Source organism: Capsaspora owczarzaki, assembly GCF_000151315.2.
Source record: "Capsaspora owczarzaki ATCC 30864 unplaced genomic scaffold supercont2.12, whole genome shotgun sequence".
NCBI classification, from domain to species: domain Eukaryota; class Filasterea; order Ministeriida; family Capsasporidae; genus Capsaspora; species Capsaspora owczarzaki.
In genome coordinates, this window is record NW_011887303.1 from 620,705 (window position 1) to 639,678 (window position 18,974).

General features: G+C 51.2%; 6 protein-coding genes across 6 annotated transcripts; 4 read left to right on the forward strand and 2 right to left on the reverse strand.

The window, feature by feature from the left end:
* Positions 1–120: 120 nt before the first annotated feature.
* On the forward strand, positions 121–1,341 carry CAOG_06781 (hypothetical protein; the record flags this gene model as incomplete). The annotated part of the gene is made up of 4 exons (XM_004344352.1): positions 121–173; positions 256–549; positions 668–839; positions 994–1,341. The coding sequence occupies 4 exons, from the start codon at positions 121–123 to the stop codon at positions 1,339–1,341; spliced, it is 867 nt and encodes a 288-aa protein (XP_004344402.1).
* Positions 1,342–1,421: 80 nt separating this feature from the next.
* On the reverse strand, positions 1,422–2,444 carry CAOG_06782 (hypothetical protein). Its single transcript, XM_004344353.2, has 4 exons — positions 2,228–2,444; positions 1,938–2,117; positions 1,749–1,859; positions 1,422–1,650 (listed from the first exon to the last, which is right to left on the reverse strand). The coding sequence occupies exons 1-4, from the start codon at positions 2,376–2,378 to the stop codon at positions 1,436–1,438; spliced, it is 657 nt and encodes a 218-aa protein (XP_004344403.2). The 5' UTR covers positions 2,379–2,444; the 3' UTR covers positions 1,422–1,435.
* Positions 2,445–2,618: 174 nt separating this feature from the next.
* Positions 2,619–3,996, forward strand: CAOG_06783 (hypothetical protein). Its single transcript, XM_004344354.2, has 4 exons — positions 2,619–3,013; positions 3,137–3,182; positions 3,295–3,548; positions 3,664–3,996. Exons 1-4 carry the CDS (start codon positions 2,642–2,644, stop codon positions 3,949–3,951), a joined length of 960 nt encoding a protein of 319 aa, XP_004344404.1. The 5' UTR covers positions 2,619–2,641; the 3' UTR covers positions 3,952–3,996.
* Positions 3,997–4,005: 9 nt separating this feature from the next.
* Positions 4,006–5,655, reverse strand: CAOG_06784 (methyltransferase-like protein 6). Its single transcript, XM_004344355.2, has 6 exons — positions 5,618–5,655; positions 5,145–5,528; positions 4,786–4,914; positions 4,514–4,690; positions 4,284–4,431; positions 4,006–4,213 (listed from the first exon to the last, which is right to left on the reverse strand). The coding sequence occupies exons 2-6, from the start codon at positions 5,466–5,468 to the stop codon at positions 4,053–4,055; spliced, it is 939 nt and encodes a 312-aa protein (XP_004344405.1). The 5' UTR covers positions 5,469–5,528; positions 5,618–5,655; the 3' UTR covers positions 4,006–4,052.
* A 154-nt stretch (positions 5,656–5,809) lies between these two features.
* CAOG_06785 (hypothetical protein) lies at positions 5,810–9,877 on the forward strand. The gene is made up of 11 exons (XM_004344356.2): positions 5,810–5,822; positions 7,318–7,517; positions 7,613–7,684; positions 7,841–7,912; positions 8,013–8,084; positions 8,168–8,239; positions 8,317–8,388; positions 8,477–8,551; positions 8,677–8,748; positions 8,846–8,985; positions 9,081–9,877. Exons 2-11 carry the CDS (start codon positions 7,339–7,341, stop codon positions 9,692–9,694), a joined length of 1,440 nt encoding a protein of 479 aa, XP_004344406.1. The 5' UTR covers positions 5,810–5,822; positions 7,318–7,338; the 3' UTR covers positions 9,695–9,877.
* Positions 9,878–13,783: 3,906 nt separating this feature from the next.
* CAOG_06786 (sarco/endoplasmic reticulum calcium transporting ATPase) lies at positions 13,784–18,960 on the forward strand. The gene is made up of 7 exons (XM_004344357.2): positions 13,784–13,967; positions 14,808–14,908; positions 15,048–15,282; positions 15,568–15,648; positions 15,992–18,303; positions 18,436–18,547; positions 18,638–18,960. Exons 1-7 carry the CDS (start codon positions 13,832–13,834, stop codon positions 18,700–18,702), a joined length of 3,042 nt encoding a protein of 1,013 aa, XP_004344407.2. The 5' UTR covers positions 13,784–13,831; the 3' UTR covers positions 18,703–18,960.
* The last annotated feature ends 14 nt before the right edge of the window (positions 18,961–18,974 follow it).

Genomic DNA, 18,974 nt, shown 5'->3' on the forward strand with positions numbered 1-18,974 from the left:
AGGGTCTCCAAGCCAAGACAGCGCAATCCTCAAGCAATAGCGCTGCGCCGAGCCTCCAAGACAACGATCGGGTAAACGGGTTGAATCGCTGTTCAACTTCCCCCCCCCCCACCCGAAATTATGAAATTATGGCTGAAGGTTATTCTGGATGTCAAGTTAACTGAGGACTTTTTGTATGTTTTGTTTGTACCTTTTGTTTGTTCAGGTTGTTGTTCCACTGCAGCCAAGAGCATGCGCGTATAGTACCGCAGACAGCTATGACTTTGACCGATTGCTTCCACTGTTGCACCGGGTCGAGTTTACGCTGGCTCCATTTGCCGAGGAGGACGAAATCAGCAGCTCCGAAGTCATCCACATCTTCCTCAACAACGCGGCCGGAGAGCGCACCGGCGAGTGTTTCATCTTCCAAGTCGGCTCGTTCGTCACGTGGAATGCCACCGACAAGCAGATCGAGACAGTGCGGGGCATTCTCGAAGAGGTCGAAAACCAGCCATACGAGCGCAGCGTTGTGGACGACGAGTATGAAGACATGCGGTTTGACGAGGACAGGTGAGTGCGCTTCTGCTTTCAGAGAGCACACAGGTGGTTTTGTGGTTGCGTTGCTTTGTGCGAAAGAATGGCAGCATTGGGCACTCAACCATATTTTCCCCCAATTTTATAACTGCAGTGATCGGACGCACGTAAAGAACGACCTCATCCTGTTCGACAAGACTGCCACACCGCACACACACAAGCTCGAAAAGTATTCAGTTTCGAATGGCATGGCCTTGGCAGTCAAGCTGTCCATGTGGGAGGACATGCTGTCCGCTCAGAGCGAGGACATTGCACGAGTGATTGAGGTTTGTCGGTGTTTGTTGTTCCTTTCACGGCAATGTCAGCAGGGTGCTGTCGTGGTTGTTGCTGGTGGGAGGGGGGTATTCTGCATCGAATTCTCACGCTTGTTTGGATGATTTGGCACTTTTGCTTTCTTTTTGTTTTTCGTTGTTTTTGTAGCAACTGCGCAGCGGCAAGGACTTTAAGATGTCGGCGGATGCAGCGCTTCAAATCAACGGCGAGCTGCTCTACCTTCGGTATCGTGTCAATCTGATTGGCGACTTTTTGACCGTCCCGGTCTTTTACTGGAATCGCGAAGAGTTGGACACGTTGTACCGCTCGCTTGTTCGTGTGATGGATATCCCACACCGCATCACTGTGATTAATCGCCGATTGGATCACGCCCTGGAAATTGCCGCGTTGTGTCGCAACCTGACGACCGAGGCCAAAGGCACCCGACTCGAGGTTATCATTATCGTGCTCATTGCCGTGGAGGTTGTATTTGAGATGATTCATCTGGTCATCTGATGCTGACTTGTAGTGTTCAAAGCAGTAGTAGAACGAGTAAACATTTGTTGCCAAGACTTGTGCACAGAAAAGAAAAATGTTTGGTGTTTATGAATTACTTTTTGGAGGAACCAAACCCTGAAAAGCCCATCATTCTGGCCAACTCTGGATCCATGCCAGAGTCCTCCTCTTCCTCAGGTTGTGATGGCGGTGCAGCAGCAGCAGCAGCAGCAGCAGCTTTTGGTTTCGATGCTGGCTTGCTGTCCTGTTTGTCGTCGTCCTGTCGTCCCTTCTTGTCCACGTGTGCTCCAACTTGGCCAGTTTTTGGTCCTGCCAGTGAGCGAGACATACAATAAGTTTCCAATGGCGATCGATGCAAGGCAGCTAAGCAACAACAGCACCAAAAAAAAAAAAAACCCAAGTCGTACGAGAGTCGTCGTAGTCCTCGTTCTTGCGCTTGGCCAGTGCCGCCAACCTGGCCTTGACTTGATCATTCGACGACCGTTCCACTTTCATACTCATACCCAGGTTGCGTTGGTCTGTAGAATGAGGGTTTCAGCATATGTGAGTCAAAAACACAAACATGTACGACCACAACGACAACCAGAGCACCGTACGTTTGCGACCGTTGATGTGATCCATGTACGTCAACGAGTCCTTGAGCGTGCAATCGCATGTCTTGCAATAGTATCCGGCGCCCGTGATGGCGTCCTTGTCTGTCAGCACGACCGACTTGCCCAGCTTGCTCGTCAGGTCGATCTTGTACTCGCGCCCTTTCAGCAGCGCTTTCGGCTTGTCTGAATATCGCACAATTCAACATGAATCATTCCAATACATCACATCCATGTTGCATTGAGCCCTTCTCCCCTTTGATCACTCTCGCACCATTGAGCAAAACGATACTCACCATCGTCGCTGTCGTCGCTGTCCCAGCGCCGGTCTTCCTCGCTCTTCTGGCGGTCTTTCATGCGCTGCTCGTACTCTGCGCGATCCCACGTCCGGCGGAAGGCCAGATCCAGATCGTTCACCTGCGACGGCGGCTTGTTGCTGCTGCTCATTGTGAAAAAGTCTGAGTCGAAAAAGTCTGAGTCAAAGTCTGAGCCCCTGTTTCTCAAACAAAAAAAGGTGGAGTGAAGAGATGTTTGTCTTGTTCTCGTTCCATTGCATTCGAATCACATTGCATCTCAATCACATTGCATCTCAATGTTGCAGTGTTGGCTGGATTTTTCAATTGAGGTCAAAAAGGCTCAAGCTTTGAGCTTTCTGTACACTGTGCTCAAAACTGCCCACTCTCCATATTCACATTGATTCAAGTCAGGAGATGAGCGACGACGAAGGGTCGACGAGCTCGGCTACATCATCGTCCTCGTCTTCGGCCTCAGAGTCGTCGTCTGGGCCGCCGTCGCCAATGCCCGAGCTGATGGTGACCAACCGCGCGCACCGAGCGAATCGCGGCAACCGCATGCAGAAGGTCATGACGGAGGAGCTCGAGGAGGGCGACATTTACAAGGAGCTCTACGGCGGCTTTGACGAGGTGGCCGACGACGAGCAGTACGAGACGGAGGAGTCGGACGACGACCAGGTCGACTCGGACTTTGACGAGGCTGACGACGAGCCCAAGGATGGCGATCCAGACGCAGAGGCAGCCGCTGCAGATCGCGCTGCAGCAGACGAGGACGACGAGTTGCCGCGCGTGCGTTTTGTTTTTCTGAGACAACACTGTTTGGAGCTGTTTTTGAGCTTGGCTTAGTTTTTTATTGGGGGTGATGGTTGGAAGTACGACTCACATCTTGATGTTTGCAATCGTGGAAAACAGAAGAAGCAGCGGTTGCTACCTGGCGACGAAAAGCCGAAAAAGAAAGGTACAGAAAGTGAAAACGCTCTCCGAAGCTCAGTACAACAGCAAACTGAGGTGGTTTTTTTTGTTGGGTTTGTTGGGCTCACCGTCGGTTTGATGGACAACATTTTGGACAGCCACCGCTGCTCCCAAGAAAGCACCGGCGCGGAGATCGGCAAACGACCAGCGCGCACGATTCGTCCAGCTTGGGGCTGGAGCTGCAGCCGTTGGACCGTCATCTTCCTCGGTCGGAGCATCTCATGGAGACACTCCATCACCGTCCGTCGATGGCGAGGCCGAAGAAGGAGGACGCCGCAAGTCCAGGCGCAGTGTCGCCGTTGTCCAAGCACAAGAAGTCAATCGTCGATTGCAAGAGCGCGAAGAGATGCGAGTACGTTGATCTGGGTGTCAAACTCCTGCTCTTTTGCGTTACTTTTGCCAAGGCACGGCTAGAAGCGGCGGCGCGCGCTCACCCCCCCCCTTCGTTTGTTGTTGCCACCTTTTAGGTCAGCCGGTCGCTCTCACAAAAGCCAAAGGCGCCAGTCGTCGTCATGACGCAAGAAGAGCTGCTGGCAGAGGCGAAAATCACAGAGCAAGCCAACTTGGCGGATGTAGCCGCCTTCTTGAAGTTGGAAGAGGAGCGGAAAAAGCAAAAGCACGCGCCAGTCGTGTTGACTGGCCAGCGCTACATTTATCACTCTCGTGCCATCCTAGATCCAGAGACGCAGCAACCACGGACCCAAAACTTTGTGACTTTTGTTGACGTACCTGATGTTGCTCATGCTTTTGGGTAGAACCTTTAACACAAAGCCGCCAAGCAATAAAAGTATCAAAACCTGCGTTCAAAACGCAAACAAAACGTTCTGTATTCCGAAACAAGCAATGATAGCATGAATTAACTTGATGATGGTGCTGAAGTGTCCGGCTTGCGAAAGAGCGACTGGACAAATACACGCGGGACTTGGAGCTCTTCCTTGCGGTTGATTGTTTCCGTAAAGACATAAACGCTGCTCAACTGCTCAAAGCCGGCAGATTGGAAGAGTTCTTGCACGTGTTCTATCATAGACCAAGGTGTTGGTGTGAGATTCCAGGGTTGTTTTCACCTCTTCCCGAGAAGATTGCTTACCCAGAGTGAAAAAGAAGGCCTGGGTTCCGTCCTGCCGGACGTACAAGTTCTCATCGAGCTTGGAATTTCGCTGTTTGGCAAACCGAAGCATGGCCTCGTCATTAATGCCGTAGTCGCGGAAGAAGAGCGTCGCGCCTGGTTTCAAAGCCTGAAAAACAGCGAGGGGGTCGGTCGCATGTTGGTTTTTTCTCACAAAACCCAGACTATGAGACAATTGCAGCGTCCCTTACGTTGAAAATGTTGGAAACAGCGGCCGGCATCTTGGACTGCACCATGGCCGAGAGCACAAACAGACATGTGCAGAGATCCACCTTGTTAGCAGGAACCGTGTCCGAGATTGGCGTGTTGATCACATCACACACGAATGCGTGACACCGACTTGCATTTGCCTTGTACAATTCGTTTTGCTAATCAAGTGTGTGTGTGTGTGTGCGCGCAGCCAAAACAAAGTGAGCCATTTCGTGCAGTTGGAGTGAATGAGGCAAAACATCAAATGCCTCACCGTGATCAAATCGACAGCCTTCTTTGCGAAATCGCACGCATAGACCTCAATCGTAGGATTTGCCTGCAACAACGGGAAGAATGCGTTTCCGACACCGCATCCAATCTCGAGCAACGTATGCACAGGCTCCTAATGTTTTGGTTTTGGGGGAAACGGTGAGAAGCTGAGACAAATTTTGGCCAAACAAGCGTATTGCTTCGCTCCAAGCCTGGTCATCATTGCCTCATTGGAACACTCGTTGGAACACTCGAGCAACGAGTGCAATGCCCATCCCGAAGGCGACTTGGAGGCGGCATGTTGATGACACTGACGCGTGCGTGCACACATGCGGTTCACATGTGTTTCATACTCCGGCTCACCTGCTCGACAAGGGGCGGAAATTCGCGGTACAGCCAATGTCTGTCCTTGAAGAAGAACGTCTTGTTTGCGTGGTAGAACTTGTCCCAGAACATGCGCGCGTGCGTGTCGAAGCGCGACTTGTGGTACTCCGAGACGGTCATCTTGGTCGCAGCGACCATCGCCGCTTCGGCCTCAGACAGCTGCCGCGCCTCCACCGACTGCGTGCGTGCGACAACAAGCGGCTGGATTTCGCCTTCCTGTGGCTGAGTGCTACTGCTGCTGCTGCTGCAGTTACTGGTGGTGCTGGTGGTGGTGTTGGTGGTCGTTGATTCAGCTGGTTCCATTCAGAGCGTGACTGTACTTGGATCTCAGAGCTGCTGTCAAACTAAGAAGCTTGCGAATGACTCGAAATGTGCATTCAGTACAATGTCAGCATGGTCAGTGAGGTGTCGGCAGCAACAAAACGAAAAACAAAAAAGCAAAGGTCGCTCACTCAACGGTCAATGCAAAAAGTCAAAGCTTCAAAGTGCTCCGAGAGCCCCGATTGTTTTGCACGTTCTCTATAAAGATCATATAGAACAAGAATTTGAAGAGAACCAGAGGACAAGGTGGTCTCAACTCTTGATCCGGTTGAACAAGTCTTTGCCAGTGGTGATGCGATGCTGATGTCAGTCTCCTTTTGTTCCTTCTGTTTACTTGTACGAGTTCTTCGTTGTGTCACACTACAATTCTCACTTTGGCGTTCGACGCAATGCATGTTCGGTGCGAGGCACGCGACCATTTCGGCCTGTCAACATGGCTGCCTTTGTATTTCCCTTGTCTTTTTCCTTCGTCCTTTGATTGTGTCGTTCGCTCGTTTCCACCTTACGCTCTTGCAGCCAGCCTTGCGATCTGGTCTGCAGCGGCATTGCAGGGGCGTGAATAGAGATGAAGCAGCCCAAATTACCAAAAAAAAAAAAAACAGAAAAAAAAAAGGACCAATCGTCAAAGTGAGGTTCCGCCTTTTGCCGCTGTTTGCTTTACGACTTCTTCTTCTTGCTGTTTCCCCTCTCTCGATTCTGTCCTTCTCTGCACACGTATGAATACGATTGAAAGTCATCACGAATCACAAAGTCATCGAAACAACCCAACAGATCAAAATGACAAACAAAATGACCAAAGAATTCGATCGAACAACATGGCTGGTTTGTTGTTTGATATTCTTTGAATGTCGTTTTTCGTTGATCGATTGGACGGTCACTTTGTTGCCCTCTCTCTTCTTGTTCTTCACTTTGGAGCATTCGTGCAATCCCATCATCCCACTTCTGAAGCAGCATGCCATTGCGAGTGGGGGAGACAAATCGCAGCTTGGACAGTGTGTTTGTTTGTGGTTTGGCAATAAGTTCCGTTATTTTGGTGTTATCTCTCGCGTGCCACCAAAAAAAAACCCGCTCATCCCAATCTCCTCACTTCAGCCCTGACGCTATGGGCAAGGTGACTGGGTTTGGCTCGAAGTGAGCGCGTGGTGGCACAGTGATGTTGGGAAGAAGAAGAAGAAGAAGAAGAGGCACGAACCAGCGTGTGAATGAGAATTTGGGAGGGGTGGGGGCGTGACACTCTGGTATGAATCACCTATCCGTTTGTCGGACGATTCTGTCGCTGAGCACACGACCGGGGGGGAGGGTTGAGGGACAGACACAGACACTATACTCGCGGGCTGAGGGGGGGGGGTTGTGGTGGCTGCTGGAGCTGGAGCGCGGACGGTGGTCAGCGAGCACCGAAAAACAATACTCAAGGGTGGCACTGCGGTTCCAGGGATGAACCCGTTGTTTTGTTGCCTCCCACGCCACGCGAGTCACGCTGCTGGTCGTGTTCACACAACCACACTCGAGCGGCTCGTGTCGAGACGGCCTGCATCGATGTGTGCCTTTAGTGGCTGTGTTGTGCTATGCGTGTGTGTGTGCGTCATTCAGCGACAGGCGACGGAAAGGATTCCGTTCCGTTTTTGCGGTTTTTTTTTTTGTTTTGTTTTTTTGTTTTTTGGTGCATTTTTTTGCAATTTGGCATCAAAACAAACGCTTATTCATTCATTATTTTTTTTATCATTATTGTATTGTCTTGTGTTGTTGAATCACGCGCCGTTCGTTGTGCGGGGTGTCTGTCGTACCACGCAACAATGCAAAACTCACTCTGGATGTGCTTCTTGTCGAACAGGCTAGCCGACAAAAATAAAAAATGAAGCTTGTCAATTTGAGCGCGATGCTTGTCCTTGCGGTCATTTTGGCTGCCTCTGCTCGCTCCACCGTCGCCGCGGATGCCTGCGATGTCTGCGTGTGCGATGGCACTACGATCGACTTTTGCGACACTGACGTCGCAGCCATTCCTGACAACATCCCTGCCACAACGACCATCCTGTAAAGCCAAACCGCCCGTCTGTTTTTCACATTTCCCCACACTTGTTCAAACACTCATCATGCTTTTTTTTTTTTTTTTTTTTTTTTTTAAACAGCGACTTGAGCTACACCCAAATCACTCAACTCCCCGCGAACGCCTTTGCAACACTGACCAGCCTCGTTCTCCTGTGAGTGCATGCATGGGAGAGAAGTGGATGCGACTGTTCAGTGAGCGGCAGCAACACGAGGATGCTGCTTCTGCTTTTGTTGATTATTTTGACTCTGTGATTTTGGTTGATATTTTCTTTTCACGAATGCTGACCGATCATCCTGAACCTGAACAGCGATCTGAGCAACACCCCGCTCGACACCATTGACGATGCTGCCTTTGCTGGTGTTTCAGGTCTCCAGTTCCTGTCAGTAGCGAGCCGTTATTTTGAATAGTTGCCTTTTTGTTAATTTTTGTATTTATTTTTTATTTATTTATTGCTTTATGCATCACCGTTATTGCTACAGCGACCTCTCGTCTGCTGAACTGACGGCAGTTCCTACCACTGCGATGGCCTCGCTGACGAATTTGATTCAAGTGTATGCACTCCCTCCCCCTTTGTCGTCGTTGGATTTTCGCGCGTTTTGGATTGACATTGATTGTTATTTTTCTTTGTTTACAGTGACCTGAGTCACAACCAAATCACCACTATCGATGCCAACGCCTTCGATGGTCTCTCTGCTATCGAAATTCTGTAAGGCGGAAATATCGGGAGAAACATGCTGATTGGATTGATGGACTGGCATCTAATTGTTCATGAATGGTGCACAGGAACCTTGGCGGCAACTCGATCAGCTCTGTCAGCGATGATGCCCTTATGTCACTCGACGCTCTGTCCGTTCTGTAAGAATCTCGCAAGCCGCCCAGCTTTGATTGATGTTCTACCAAAAGCACTGATTGTTTTTTTGGTGCTTTTGCTCGGAACTTCCAGTGACATCTCTGGCTCGGAACTCACGGCCGTCCCTGTCGCTTTCCTGGCCCCCGTCGCGTCTACTCTTACCACCCTGTATGACTGCAATCGATGTTGAAAAATGCGACAGACCGGGGGCGAAAACCAACAAAACTCACTGATATTTTGACTGCTTTCGTTCCCTTCCCCCCCCCCACACACACACACACACATACCCACAGCGATTTGAGCTCGTCGCCCATCGCAAGCGTCCAGCACTCCGACTTTGAGGACCTCCAGAGCATCGAGCTCATGTGAGAAGCTTTTTTCTTGTGCCACCAGTGTTCCTCACGCTTGACGCTCGCTCACCTACCTGTTCATGTTTTACTTTGCTTTGTGCCACTCTTGTAGCAACCTTGCCGACACTGACCTGACTGATCTGCCTCTGGGCGTCTTCGGAGACCTTCCTCAACTTACGACCGTGCACTTGGCCGGCGTTACCTTCGCCTCGACTCCCGCTGGCATGTACGGCGATGCTGACAACGTCTTTGGTAAGATCACACAAGAGCGGGCGTTCTCCCGACCAACAGCACTGTTCTGTTCGCTCATCCTGTCCTGTTCTGTTCTGTTCTGTTCTGTTTGATAGTTTGCGACCAGGCATGCGTCACTTGCCACGGCTTTGGACCTGGCGCTTGCTGCGTCGACGGCTGCCTGACCTGCGCGGATGTCACTGGCTGCTCTGTGTGCATGGACAACACAAACGTCATCTATGATGGCTACTGCATGACGCCCGCCAACGCCGAAATCTCTGCCACAGAGTCCATCATTTCCGCATCCTATGCCTCCCAGTCTTCTGTTTCGGCAGTGACCGCCAAGGCGTCCAAGGCCACTCTTGCGACGATTTCGGCCTCCGTCGCGACCGTCTCTGCAGCCTCCGTCGCCACTGTTTCTCGAAGCGCCAAGTCAGTGGCATCGGTCACTTCGGCCGCATCCGCCTCGGTTGCCTCGGTCGCTTCGTTTGTGTCGGCCACGTCAGCTGCTTCTGCTTCCGCCGTCTCCGCATCTGTCGCTGCCAACAATAACAACAACAACAACGATGATGACGACGACTCTGAGCGCAACGGCATCATTATCGGCGTCGTAATTGGCGGTGTTGCCCTTCTCGCCATCATCATCGGTGCCTCGGTTTACATGAGCCGCCGGCGCAACATGTCCGAGAGCAAGTCCTCCGAGGTGATTAACATGCACGAGGTCAAGTAAATGGCCGTCTCGTTGGGGTTGCAAGAAGCAAGAACAAGCAAAAAAAAAAACCAAAAAAAAAAAAAACAGCTTAGGAACAGTGTACTTTTACCTGTGTTGTTGTGGGCAGTTACTTGGCCGATTGACATTGTTGCACTGGTGCACGTTGTACCTGCATGTTTGAATACAACTTTTGAATGGACACGGCGTAGATTTTTGGCGGGACAAAAAGTTGAGAGTCTTGGCGGCGGGCGTTTTTTTGTGCTGTTGGCTGCACCCGAACGGAGGTTGAGCGTGCCGATCAGCCATTGAAAACGAACGCATTATCATCGTGATTCTTGCCAGCGACACAGTGCCGTCATGCTCGATCCCATTCTGAGATGATTGTTGGAGAAAGCAAAACGAGCAAAAAACACAAACGGAACCATTCTGATGAACGCCTAACCCATCAACTTTGTCCAAAGCCTCTAACTGGACATGCTGGCGCTGGAAGACGACGCTGCGGAACGAGCCGTATCAGGCAATGCAAAGTACCAGCCAAGGTGCTCGGCGGGCGGGACATGCTTCGACTTGAGAGTGTGGGTCACTTGCTTTGTTTCACCGCTCTCCGTCAGGGTGAACGAGACCTCTTTGGAAGCACCAATCTGGCGCAGCAAGAACTGGCGCAGGTCCTCCGCTGTTCTAAACTGCTGCCGGCTGTCTCGCTGGTGAGCTCGGTGCCGAGTCTGCACGAGAAGGTGTGCCAACGCGTTGCACACAGCTTGTGACTGCGTGTTCCACGAATAGAGGAAACTCGCAATGTGCGTTGCAGGGCTGTGGTGCGGGTCGAACGAATAGGCGCCTGTTGTTGCAGCAACATGCCAGCAGGTCAGTGCGTGCTCAGCAAGCATCAACAATCGCTCACAGCGTGGGCACGAACAAGAACTTACACTGCACAACCGCTCGAAATCCTTGCGCAAACTCGTACAAAGTGCGCCGCTCCAACACCCACGAGTGCTTAGGAGGGTCAGGAGTTGCAAACCGAGAAGGCGACATGACCCCCACAAGAACAAGCGTTTTGTCTCTCTTTCGTTTGTTTTTCGACACGTAGGACTGATCAAGTCGCTGGCGGGCCCATTGTTCATAGTTGCTAAGCTCAGCGGGGCCTGTCGACTGGAGGTGCATGTGCAGCTTCATCTGCAGACCAATGACGACACGTTTCTTCGTCGCCTGATAGTCGGCAGCCATCAGCAGCAGACAGTGAGAACTCAGAGTGACGACCACTCAACCAACAACAACGCGACCAATATCTAGCTCCAAACTTACGTGACCAGCAAGCTTGGCGAGCATGTAAGCGTCGATTCCTGGCTCGTTCTCTGGGGCAAGTTGCATGAACACTTTCGTGCCCCATTTTTTGGGTTTCAGTTTGAGTGACAGGTTTTTGCAGTCATCACTGAACTTGACCCCAGGCAGTAACTCGGTTAGAGGGACAAGATAGGCACTCGAAGAAGGTTTAGATGCCGACAACACGTGATCGGCAAGATACGCTGTCACTCGCAAGTTGAATAGATGGACGACAAGTCGCTCCCACAGATCGTGCCTGGCCGCAGAGCCTTGCATGTCTTCTGTGATCGAGTTTAGACAACGCTTCAGTACGCGTGCAAGCTGGTCTATCAATTCGACGCTGTGCGTGACAGGCTCGAGGACCTGATCAGTCGGTACTGCGAAATGTTGAAGCTCAAATGAGTGCTCCGTATCGCCGATCTCCGTTTTCACTTGCGACTCATTGACGGACATGCATATCAGCTCCAATTAGAAACACAGCCGGCACTTACGCAAATCGAGTGGGATGTACAAGTTGAACTGCAGGGACCGGGCTGCGATCTTGGACTGAGCTGAAGGTGTTGCAGCTGCAGCGAATTGCATCATAGCCAGCCGCAATACGTGAGATGGTTGCAACCACATCAGCACATGCCAAAATCCTGATGGAAAACATACCTTCAACAGCTGCACCGCGACTGACCCAAGCAGCCACGTCCTCCAAGAGTGTTTTTCCTGTTAGTTGTGCATTGAACGCACAAACATGCACGAGCTTGATCAAAGAAACAGGGCTCAGTTGTGGTCGAGCAAAGGCATCAGGCGTATTCACGTCCATTACGTTCTCGATATGACGTGGCAGGCCTCCGGCAATGCGAAGTCTGCCCACTAAGTTTTCATCAAGGCGCCAATCCACCTGTGTTTGTGTAACTCCGGCAACCACGTCTACAAACTCGGCGGTGTGGGGGCCATCGAACGGCTCCATTGGAATTGGATAGACCGCCAAGTTGCTCGAGTCAGTGCTTCCGGTGTCAAAGGGCTCGACCAGACCAGGTCGAAGGTGTTCTGGCACGGTTCCGGCGTACAAAACAAAGAGCCGGGTAGCCGGAATGAGGGCGACACTCTTGAGTGACGATAAGGTCGCTTTGAGCAGCTCACGCTGAGATTTAATCACAGCTAGCTTTGCTTGTCTCGCGTCTTCCGGCGAGCTCGAGCTGGAGGTTGTTGCCGCTTGTGGGTCTGGCTTTTGCTTATTGGTCACAAAAAGCAGTTTGCTGATTTCGTCAACTGCAATCGCGAGGTATGGCAATTTGTCTTTCACTCTGGGTTCACGATTGTACCGACGCTTGAAATCGAACTCCTGGATGAACCGGAGCGTAGCAGCGACCTCGAAGCTGCCAGTTTGTTCAAAGTTGTTCCGAAAAAAATCGAGGGGGATTTCAAAGTACGCTTGCAACAGGCGAGTCGCAAGAGCGTGCTCTGGGTGGGCGCGAAGCGTGATGGTCCAGTCGTTTGAACCGGCGAAAAAGGTTGAGCTGTTGAAGGTGACAAACAAGCAAACAAAGTTGACCTGTCGGCTCCTGAATACGGCAGGAGCGATGTGACGCACAAACTCTTGACAGAGCCTCGTTTTTCCGGCGCCTGGCAACGTTGTCGCAAGCAACGATGGAGTGCGACCTCGGTCGGAGGGAGTCAAAGGTTGGTCGATGCCTCGATTCAAGTGCGCTTTAATTGCAGTAGTTGCCACTTGCAAGTCGACGAGAGGGTACTCGAACTTATCCTGCCAACACAACAAAACCAATGAATTCACTGACACGCCGCAGCTTCAAACGCAAAGTCCAATAGCATACGACATACCACTTGCTCCTTCTCCTTCAGTTTGAGTTCCAGTAGACCCGCAAGTGAAGCGCGGATGAGAGCCGGTGTGTTTTTCAGCATAGCTGGTCACAAGAACAAAAGGTCAGAATACCCGCGACTCAGTATCACACACACATACACACACACACTCACACATACCATTGCGACTGGGCAGAATAGGAGACAGCCAAGCTCTCGTCGAAACCGGCTGGGTATCGTTGCCCTCATCGTCGTCCTCATCGTTGCTTTGCTGTTGAGAGCAAAAAATACAAGGTTAGAATAATGTTTGCCATCGTCACAGACTATCAAAGCATGGCACCACTGCTGTGAAAAATTTCAAGCACATAAGGTCGGCAAAAGAAAAAAAAAAAAACCAACAACAAACAAAATGGCGCGCAACTGCCGAGACACCAGTAAGAGCAAAGTTTGCTCACCCCTCACGACTCTCACCACTCTCGCCACTCTCCGGCACCACAGAACCAGTTCGTTCAAAGAATTCATGGAGAAGACGAGAGGGGTACACTAAAACAGGTCTCGGCCCACTTACGGTTCTGCCACGCTTATCGACGTGACCTCCAGGCGAGTCCACTGCTTGACGCTTTGAAGTACCGGCCGAACTCATCGCAAAAACTGAAAAACAAGAACAAAAGACTGATTCAACCTGTCAAAGTGATTCTCAACATCGTGTCGTTTATGGTGCGCCTCATGGCAGAAGACGCTGTGTTGATGGCATCTTGCTGACGTCTTCGTCTCCCCTTTTGTTTTTTTCTTTTGATCTTTCAGCTGTTTTTCGTCGTGAGTTTGATTGTGACTTCAAATGCAAGCTGGAATTGAGCTCCCAGGCTGCGCTCTGTGCTCTCCTACTTTCTAGATAATACAATGGTGGTGTAAAAGGGTGGCAAGAGGGGATTTTTGCCATATGCAGTTTATTTTGTGGTGCTTGGCATAGGCAGTCCATCTTTTTTTTTTTTTTTTTTCCTCCAATTTTTCTTGTCATGTCGTCAAATGTCGTCAAAGGCCGCACTGTCCCAGCCGCATGCGGCTGAGGCGGCCGATGTGCTCAAGGCCTACAAGGTGTCCGAAAAGACCGGCCTCAGCGACAAGCAGGTTGAGGCCGCCCTCGAGGAGTTTGGCCTCAATGGTGAGTTCGGCGCGAAGCGTCCTGACGTGGCGTTCGGTGGCAGTGTTTTTTTCTATTTTTTTGATTATTTCTTGTTTTTCGACTTTTTTTTTCTCGTTTCTATTTCGCTGTCCCTTCAATTTGCTTCAAAAGTGGGAAGATCGCGTTGCTGCGTTTTAGCGACAGCGTGCGTTTGTTGCTCCGTGTCACTCTGACCGCTGCGCACTCCTCGTTCTAACCATGGCGCTATTGAACGCAAACAACAACCCGTAAAACCAAAAAAAAAAAAAAAAAAAAAAAAAATTAAAATAAAAAACGTGGACGATTGGGACAGTTTGGTTGGACGACCGCCCTTCGCCTTTCGTCGTGGGCCCCTGCTTGCTGCTTGCGGACTGTGTGCAAAATCGGGTGTGTATCACTCGTCTTGACTTGCCTGTGAGGGACGCATGCGATCCCGCCTGGCGCGGTTTGCTGAATGTTCATGCTGACGTGAGGACGTTTTTGCGATCTCGTCTTTTTTTTTTTTTTTTTTTTTTTTTGTCCCAGCGCCTCGTTGCGTTCCGCACTCGTCGTGCTATTTCCGCTCCTCATCGCTACGCTTGCTGCGAGCTGCAATTCTGAATCGTGCTCTCTATTGTCGTCGTTGGTCTTGGTGCCGAGCGTCACGGTTGTGCCTTTTTTTTTTTTCAATGCCAGCGATCGCGCCCTTTTTTTTTTTTTTTTTTTTTTTGATTGTGTTACTTCGATCTAGATCTGGAACTGTGACGTTGCCTCGCATTGCGATTCTGTGCCATGATCACTCACCCTCAACCCGCCTTGTATTGCTGCTGTTCTTGTTCATGTTTGCGCTTCTTTTGACAGAGCTGCCTGCTGAAGAAGGCACTCCGCTGTGGAAGCTCGTTCTCGAGCAGTTTGACGATCTGCTCGTCCAGATCTTGCTCGCTGCTGCCGTCATTTCGTTTGTACGTGCATCTCTGCTGCTGCCTCTGCTGCTGATGGGATGGTTGATCTCTGGCTCTAGTTACGCGATTTCTGTTGGCTCCTTTTGTTTTGGAAGAACAACGTGCTCACAACCATGTGCTTTTGTGTACAAACACGCAGGTTTTGGCAATTTTCGACAACGAGGAGGGTGTTTCGGCCTTTGTTGAGCCCCTGGTTATCATTCTGATTCTCATCGCCAACGCTGTCGTTGGTGTGTGGCAAGAGCGCAACGCTGAGGATGCGATCGAGGCACTGAAGGCTTACGAGCCAGAGATTGCCAAGGTTGTCCGCAACGGCGAGCTCACCAACATCAAGGCCAAGCAGATTGTCCCCGGCGACATTGTCGAGGTGGCAGGTAAAGATTGCTGTTGTATCTCGCCGACCATTCGTTTCATCAGCTTTTCTTTCTTTGAAGTTTTCTCTCCCTTTCCACTTTTTTTTTTTTTTTCTTTGGGGGCCCAGGAATGATCGAAATTTATTTGTTCTAATCCGTGTTTCACATGAAGCAAGCTTATGATTCTCTCTTGAACTATGACCCAAACCCCCAACTCTTTTTATCTTTTTTTCCTTCTTGCACACTTTCCTGATATCATGTCGCTGCTTTATCCTGCTTCTCACGTTGACATTCTTGCTTGATTAGTTGGTGACAAGATTCCCGCTGATCTCCGTGTCATTCGTATCAAGTCCACGACCATTCGCGTTGATCAGGCCATTCTGACTGGTATGAAACCTCGCTCCATTTTTTTTTTTTTTTGCTTTTCATCAACTCGCTTGCCTTCGGCTGTCCGCTTGCCAACTGTCTTTATGATGAGAACGATTGATACTGATGCCTCTGAAGCCTGAGCACTTGTGCTTGGGCAGAATGTGGACTCGATCATTTTACAAGTGAATTCCTCGTTTCTGATTTTTTGCATTTTATTCTTTTTCTTTCCTCTCTCTCTCTCCCCCCCCCTTGTTTTTTTGTTGGTTGATCTACCTTCCTGTTCTTGTTCTGTTTGACCTTCTTCTTATCTGCCTCATCCGCTCCTCTGCTCCTACTCACTTTTTTTTTCCCTTTTGTTTAGGCGAGTCCGTGTCCGTCATCAAGCAGGTCGAGGCTTGCGGTGACGCCCGATCTGTCAACCAAGACAAGCTCAGCATCATGTTTAGCGGCACTGCCGTTGCATCGGGCTCTGCTGTTGGTGTGGTCGTTGGCACTGGCTTGAACACTGCGATTGGCCGCATCAGCAAGGCCATGGCTGAGACTGAGGAGCAGCGCTCGCCGCTGCAAAAGAAGCTCGACGAGTTTGGCGAGCTCCTGTCCAAGGTCATTGGTGTCATTTGCATTCTTGTCTGGCTGATCAACATTGGCCACTTTTCCGATCCCGCTCACGGCGGCTCTTGGTTCAAGGGCGCCATCTACTACTTTAAGATTGCCGTCGCTCTGGCAGTTGCCGCCATCCCCGAGGGTCTCCCTGCCGTCATCACGACCTGCCTTGCGCTTGGCTCGCTTCGCATGGCCAAGAAGAACGCCATTGTCCGCAACCTCCCCTCCGTCGAGACGCTCGGCTGCACCTCTGTCATTTGCTCGGACAAGACTGGCACCCTGACCACCAACCAAATGTCCGTCTCCAAGATGGTTGTCTTCCGCGCTGGCCGTGCTGCTGGCTCGACCGCTCCGATGGAATTTTCCGTGTCTGGCACGACCTTTGAGCCGAAGGGTGAGTTCACGCTTGGCAGCAAGCGTGTCAACCCGCTGGCCGAGGCTCCCAACGCTGTGCGTGAGCTCGCTGCTATTGCCAGCCTTTGCAACGAGGCGCGCATTTCCTACGACCAAGGCAGCAAGACGTACCAAAAGCTTGGCGAAGCCACCGAGGCTGCCCTGGCCGTCCTCTCGGAGAAGCTCGCCATTGACGACGCACGCGCCACCTTGTCTGCCGCCGATCTTGCCTCTTCTTCGCGCAAGGTGTTTGAAAGCACCTACGACAAGGCCTTCACCCTCGAGTTCTCGCGCGACCGCAAGTCCATGTCCGTGTACTGCGTGCCCAAGGCTGGCAAGAAGAATGTCATGTTTGTCAAGGGCGCCCCCGAGGGCGTGATTGAGCGATGCTCGTTTGTCCGTCTCGCTGACGGCTCCAAGGTTCCCCTCGTGCCCGGCGACGAGACCCACGAGACCATCCACAAGATTCTGCTGTCGTACGGCACTGGCTCGGACACGCTCCGCTGCCTGGCCCTCGCCACGGTTGACGAGCCTCTGGCTGCCAACAAGTTTGATTTCACCAACGCTGAAAAGTTCAAGACGTACGAGAGCAACATGACGCTCGTCGGCATTGTCGGCATGCTCGATCCGCCGCGCCCCGAGGTGCGCGACTCGATCCAGAAGTGCCGCGAGGCTGGCATTCGTGTCATTGTCATCACCGGCGACAACAAGAACACTGCCGAGGCCATTTGCCGCCGCATTGGCGTCTTTGGCGAGGATGAGGATTTGAAGGGCAAGTCGTACACTGGTCGCGAGTTTGACGACCTGTCCCCGGCCGAGCAAAAGAAGGCTGTCTTGCGTGCCTCGCTGTTTTCGCGCACCGAGCCGACCCACAAGTCGCGCCTGGTCGAGCTGCTCCAGGAGCACGGCGAGATTTCGGCCATGACTGGTGACGGTGTCAACGACGCCCCTGCCCTCAAGAAGGCCGAGATTGGTGTTGCCATGGGCTCTGGTACCGAGGTCGCCAAGAGCGCTTCCAAGATGGTTTTGGCCGACGACAACTTTTCGACGATTGTCTCTGCCGTCGAGGAAGGCCGCGCCATTTACAACAACACGAAGCAATTCATCCGCTATCTCATCTCGTCCAACATTGGCGAGGTCGTTTGCATCTTTTTGACTGCCGCGCTGGGCATGCCCGAGGCGCTCGTTCCCGTTCAGCTCTTGTGGGTCAACCTCGTCACCGACGGTCTGCCCGCGACCGCTCTGTCCTTCAACCCTGCCGACTCTGACATTATGAGGAAGCCCCCGCGCAAGGCCGACGAGAGCATGATTGACGGCTGGCTCTTCTTCCGCTACATGGTTATCGGCACCTATGTTGGTGTTGCCACCGTGTTTGCCGCCGCCTGGTGGTTTTTGTTCTACCACGCTGGTCCCCAGCTGTCTTGGGAGCAGCTCACCGATCACCTCGGCTGCGACGCCTCCGTCCCTGGCAACTACTGCCACGTCTTTGAGGATCCCCACCCTGCCACCATGGCCCTCTCCGTGCTTGTCACCATCGAAATGTTCAACGCGCTCAACTCGCTCAGCGAGAACCAGTCGCTCTTCTCGATGCCTCCATGGACCAATCGCATTCTCCTCGGTGCCATTGCCATGTCGATGATTTTGCACTTTGCCATTCTGTACATTCCCTTCATGTCGGTGAGTATTGTTTGGGGTTTTGTTTTTTTTCGATTCCGCTTGTTTTTGTTTGGTATGGTGTCTTTGTTGCTGCACCATCCTGATTGCTAACGTTTCGTTCCTGTGGTTTCCGCTTTCCCTCTCCCTCAAAAGGCTCTGTTCCACATTTGCCCCCTCAACGGCGAAGAGTGGGTTGTGGTCATTGCCATTTCCTTCCCCGTTATTATTCTTGACGAAATTCTCAAGTTTATTTCTCGCAAGCGTGGTATGTTTAGCACGGCGATCTGATGTGACTTTGTGTGATTTGGTTGAACGCGGAGCACTCACCCCATTCTTTTGATTGTATCTTTCACAGCTGATTCCGCTCTGAGCAAGCGCACCTCCACCAAGGCTGTCGATTCGCGCAAGAAGCGTAACTAAAGCGACATGCTCTTCTAGTGTGGCCCTATTCCTTTTGAGCCAAAATCTGAAGCTTATTTACATTGAGAGTTTTTTTTTTCCATGTTTTTTTGTTTTGGTTCTCTTTCGATCCTTTTGTTTTTTTTTTTTTTTTTGTTTTCTTTGTGCACTATTTTCTTTTTCGTTCGTTGTTTTTTTGTTGTTTCATCATCTTCCTCTTGCTTTGTTCTTAGCATCACTTGTTCCAAATGTAAAATTCCCAACTCCGCTTCTGAACCGAATTTTTATTTATT

Bases quoted from the DNA above. Each gene is read 5' to 3' on its own strand.
- CAOG_06782 (XM_004344353.2), bottom strand. From the start codon at position 2,378: ATGAGCAGCAGCAACAAGCCGCCGTCGCAGGTGAACGATCTGGATCTG. The intron at 2,118-2,227 runs GTGAGTATCGTT...TGCGATATTCAG, and splicing joins CAGCGACGACAGCGACGATG to ACAAGCCGAAAGCGCTGCTG. The intron at 1,651-1,748 runs GTACGACTTGGG...GCTCACTGGCAG, and splicing joins CGAGGACTACGACGACTCTC to GACCAAAAACTGGCCAAGTT.
- CAOG_06783 (XM_004344354.2), top strand. From the start codon at position 2,642: ATGAGCGACGACGAAGGGTCGACGAGCTCGGCTACATCATCGTCCTCG. The intron at 3,014-3,136 runs GTGCGTTTTGTT...CGTGGAAAACAG, and splicing joins AGGACGACGAGTTGCCGCGC to AAGAAGCAGCGGTTGCTACC. The intron at 3,183-3,294 runs GTACAGAAAGTG...CATTTTGGACAG, and splicing joins CGAAAAGCCGAAAAAGAAAG to CCACCGCTGCTCCCAAGAAA.
- CAOG_06784 (XM_004344355.2), bottom strand. From the start codon at position 5,468: ATGGAACCAGCTGAATCAACGACCACCAACACCACCACCAGCACCACC. The intron at 4,691-4,785 runs GTGAGGCATTTG...ACACTTGATTAG, and splicing joins AGGCTGTCGATTTGATCACG to CAAAACGAATTGTACAAGGC. The intron at 4,432-4,513 runs GTAAGGGACGCT...GCTGTTTTTCAG, and splicing joins CTGTTTCCAACATTTTCAAC to GCTTTGAAACCAGGCGCGAC.
- CAOG_06785 (XM_004344356.2), top strand. From the start codon at position 7,339: ATGAAGCTTGTCAATTTGAGCGCGATGCTTGTCCTTGCGGTCATTTTG. The intron at 7,685-7,840 runs GTGAGTGCATGC...GAACCTGAACAG, and splicing joins CTGACCAGCCTCGTTCTCCT to CGATCTGAGCAACACCCCGC. The intron at 8,240-8,316 runs GTAAGGCGGAAA...AATGGTGCACAG, and splicing joins CTCTCTGCTATCGAAATTCT to GAACCTTGGCGGCAACTCGA.
- CAOG_06786 (XM_004344357.2), top strand. From the start codon at position 13,832: ATGTCGTCAAAGGCCGCACTGTCCCAGCCGCATGCGGCTGAGGCGGCC. The intron at 15,283-15,567 runs GTAAAGATTGCT...TTGCTTGATTAG, and splicing joins CGACATTGTCGAGGTGGCAG to TTGGTGACAAGATTCCCGCT. The intron at 18,304-18,435 runs GTGAGTATTGTT...CTCCCTCAAAAG, and splicing joins TGTACATTCCCTTCATGTCG to GCTCTGTTCCACATTTGCCC.